Genomic DNA, 3,814 nt, shown 5'->3' with positions numbered 1-3,814 from the left:
AGTGTACTCCCTTGCTCTATTGCTTTATGACTCTCTTGTGTGTGCTAAGTGTGGTTAAGTGCATGTGTGAGAGGGTTGCTTGCATGCAATTGGGGTAGATTGCTTCTCTATATCTTCTCTATTGTAAGAGTGCGCGAGGCTAGCCAACACGCTATCTCCTCTTCTCTACTGCAAATTGTGCAGGGGGCTAGCATGTTGTGGATTTTGAGATGCCACATAGCCCTCCATCCAAGCATTGCTCATACCCAATGGATTGAGTGTCACTACGGAGTGACAACAGAGTGGAGTGCGAGCGAGCGAGCATAGATTCCACCACTAGTAGGAGGTTGAGCGATTGGCACTATGACCCTTGCATCAACAAGGCTAAACATCAATGTCCAACCCCTCTCCAACAAAAAAAGACCTTTACTCCTTGCTCGCCTTGAGAGAGAATATGCCTAAATCCAAGTTACCTTTCTTGACACATGCAAAGCAACAAGAGCCACACGTGTTTAACATGTGAAAAGATACACTGCTCAAAAAACAAACTCTCGAAACCTATAAAATGAACAGTCCACGGGCGCGTGGTCTAGTGGTAGAACGGTTGGGTCCCATTATGGGGCCCGGGTTCGACGCTAGACGGGACCCAATGGAGTAATCCACCTTCCCACTAACCGAAACCTACAAAATGAACTACGAATATCCCCTAGTATCCCTCTGGAAAATTAATTGCCACAGTTAAACAACTAACTACGCAATAAATTTCATGCGGCAGGGCATGGCTCCTTGTCCAAAGCCAGCTCAAGTAGCGACGAGCTCAACCGCAAGAGCACGTACGGACCGGCTATGGAAGGACCCGTCCCAAAGCAACTGGTGCGACAGAAAAGTAAGTGGGTGCTCCATTTTCATCTCATTTGTGAACAGAAAGAGGTCTGCTTTGCATTAGATTTTGACTAGAATGAGTCTCGGCTGTCCTTTGAGTGCTACAGACAATCCCAAGGGCTCCCGACCTCCTGCATAAACCTTCGGAGAACAAAGCACATGAAGCACTAACCCACAACAACAACAATTGGAATTCTCTCATCACTCAGTCTGTCAAACATGGGGAACTCCGCCATGCCCTCACCCTATACCAGAGGATTCAGCAGGATGATTCTTTACACCCTACTGCTTACACTTTTGTCGCCTTACTCAAGGCTTGCTCCAGACTCAAAGATCTGGAACGAGGCCGCCAAATACATTCTGAGATTGACAGACAGGGGATTCTGGAAACAGATGGTTTCATTGGCAGCACCTTGGTTGATATGTACGCCAAATGCGGCTCCCTTGCAAAAGCACAGGAAGTTTTTGACAAGCTCCCGATTAGAGATGTAGTCTTATGGACTGCACTTATCGCAGGTTATGCCGAACATGGCCGTGGCAAGGATGCACTCCACTGTTTCAAACAGATGCAACATGAGGGTGTCTTTCCAGATGCCATCACATTTGTTGGCACCTTGAAAGCTTGTGGCAGCATAAAGACCACATTCAAGGGACGAGAAATACATGCTGAGATTGCTAGAAAAGGGTTTGAAAGAGACCTCTTTATTGGCAGCGCCTTGGTAGATATGTATGCTAAGTGTGGCTTGCTTGCAGAAGCACAGAAAGTGTTTCACAAGCTTCCAATTCGAGACAAGGTCTTGTGGACTGCACTCATGGCAGGATATGTGGAACATGGGCATGGTCAGGGAGCACTTGACTGTTTCGAACAGATGCAACTTGAGGGAATTTCTCCTGGAGTTGTCGCATTTGTTTGCTCCTGCAAAGCTTGTGGCAGCATAGGATCTGCACACAAGGGACACAACATACATGCTGAGGCCACCAAAAAGGGGTTGGAAGGAGACCCCGTTGTTGGCAGCACCTTGGTTGATATGTATGCCAAATGTGGCTGCCTTGCAGAAGCACAGGTAGTGTTTGACAAGCTCCAGGATCGAGATGTAGTCCCATGGACTGCACTAATTGCAGGATATGCTGAACATGGGCGTGGTGAAGAGGCACTCCATTGTTTCGAAATGATGCAACATGAGGGCATCTCTTCAGACGCTGTGACATATGTTTGTAGCTTGAAAGCTTGTGGAAGCATAGGAGCCACAGTCAAGGGACGGGAAATACATACTGAGATCGCCAAAAAAGGGTGGGACAATGAGCTCTTTGCTAGTAGCACCTTGGTTGATATGTATGCCAAATGTGGCTCCCTTGGAGAAGCAGAGGAAGTTTTTGACAAGCTTCCAGTTCAAGACCTGGTCTCATGGACTGCACTTATCACAGGATATGCCCAGCTTGGGAAGAGTGAAAGTGTCTTTAACACCTTTGACAGAATGATAGGGAAAGGTATAAAACCAGATCTTGTCACATTTGCTAGTGTTCTCAATGCATGCAGTCAGGCAGGCCTAGTGGAAAAGGGCCAGGTGTACTTTGAGGCCTTTAGTGATGACTATGGCTTGACCCCCACTCTTGAGCATTACAATTGCATAATCGATCTCCTTTGCCGTGCGGGTCATATTGACAAGGCAGTAGCAATGATCAAGAAGATGCCGTTCCATCCCGGTATTGTGGTGTGGCATACTGTGTTGGGGGCTTGTCGAAAGTGGGGCAATGTGGACCTTGGTAGACATGCGTTCGAACATGCAGTGCGATTGGATGACAAGGATGCTTCAGCTTATGTCTGTATGTCTAATATCTATGCAGATGCTGCCATGCTGGAAGAAGCAAACAAGGTTGAGGCGATGAGAGTGGAAAAACAAGCGTGGGAAAAGCCAGGACATAGTGTCTATGCAAGCATGGCCAAGGAATTGTGCATTCCTTTTGGTATGGGATAATATACTTTCTCAAAAAAGAAACATCCATGCAGAGCTAGGTGGTATTTCACTTTAAATGACACAGGAAGCGTATGTCCCAGGTTTCCCATGGCTGCCTGGACGATTCAAAGAAAGGCGTGTTCTGCAGGCACAGTAAGAAGATAATGGCCATCGTGTGCCTAAATTAATGCACCCAAGGGGAAGTCTACAAGTTTTGTCAAAAATGTCCAGGTCTATAATTATTCTCATTCAGCAAGGGCACTTCTATCAAAGATAGAGCAGTGAAGAATTGTTTTTCCAGAAATGCAAACTGCTTACCTTCCAGGGAAGTGGGGACTACTGGTGATGCCAGTTCTTCTTGAGGATCCATTGTCCCCTTTTATTCGAAATCTTGATGCCAAAAACAATGGAGAGACAGGTGTGGTGAAAGTGAGCCAGATCAGGTTTGTATACTGTTTTAAGCTATGAGTTGATTGCATAAAGGAAGCTGGTGGTATGAAAGAAACTCACATGGAGAGGCACATAAAGTTTAGTACTCCCTAGAGGGTTCTCATGCAGACCTAAGTGTAGGCATATGCTCACTTATGGTAGTGCTATGTGTAAAAAAGGTCTTAAACGTTTAAGGGCACTTTTTCCCATGTGGTTTTTCCCCTTGGGACACTCTACATATAATATTTTGTACTTCTATATTATATGGATGTGGCATACATGCAAGGGTTGACTTGCATTTTGTGGCTACCACACTTTTGGCTCTCTCTCTCTCTCTCCCTCTCATTTCTGTGTGTGAGCTTCTCCATCGTGCACCTAACCCTAATGTGCAGGTTTGTGTGTGTGAGTGTGTCCAACACCAACAATTGGTATGAGAGCTTCAGTCCAGGCCCCTCTGGAAGTAGACTTGGCCTTGCAGTTGACTGTGGATTTCCGTCGACGGATCCGTCACGTGCTTCCAGCACCCCCAGCTCCGCCCCACCCAGCCGGTGCTCTTAGTGCGCAGCCAG

The 3,814-nt window shown here is 46.7% G+C and overlaps 1 protein-coding gene across 1 annotated transcript; it reads left to right on the top strand.

Moving 5' to 3' along the window:
• The first annotated feature begins 696 nt into the window (after window positions 1-696).
• On the top strand, window positions 697-3,570 carry LOC147614314 (pentatricopeptide repeat-containing protein At1g15510, chloroplastic-like). Its single transcript, XM_086780872.1, has 2 exons — window positions 697-865; window positions 969-3,570. Exons 1-2 carry the CDS (start codon window positions 746-748, stop codon window positions 2,835-2,837), a joined length of 1,989 nt encoding a protein of 662 aa, XP_086636998.1. The 5' UTR covers window positions 697-745; the 3' UTR covers window positions 2,838-3,570.
• Window positions 3,571-3,814: the final 244 nt, after the last annotated feature.

This window comes from Cibotium barometz, chromosome 42, assembly GCF_041138505.1.
Source record: "Cibotium barometz isolate CiBa-2024 chromosome 42, ASM4113850v1, whole genome shotgun sequence".
Lineage (NCBI taxonomy): Eukaryota > Viridiplantae > Streptophyta > Polypodiopsida > Cyatheales > Cibotiaceae > Cibotium > Cibotium barometz.
The sequence above is the reverse complement of the archived record's forward strand: the minus strand, read 5'-3'. Positions and strand labels throughout refer to the sequence as shown.

Coding starts and splice junctions, on each gene's coding strand:
- LOC147614314 (XM_086780872.1), top strand. CDS start 746: ATGCGGCAGGGCATGGCTCCTTGTCCAAAGCCAGCTCAAGTAGCGACG. Junction 866..968: donor GCAACTGGTGCGACAGAAAA/GTAAGTGGGTGC, acceptor TGAGTGCTACAG/ACAATCCCAAGGGCTCCCGA.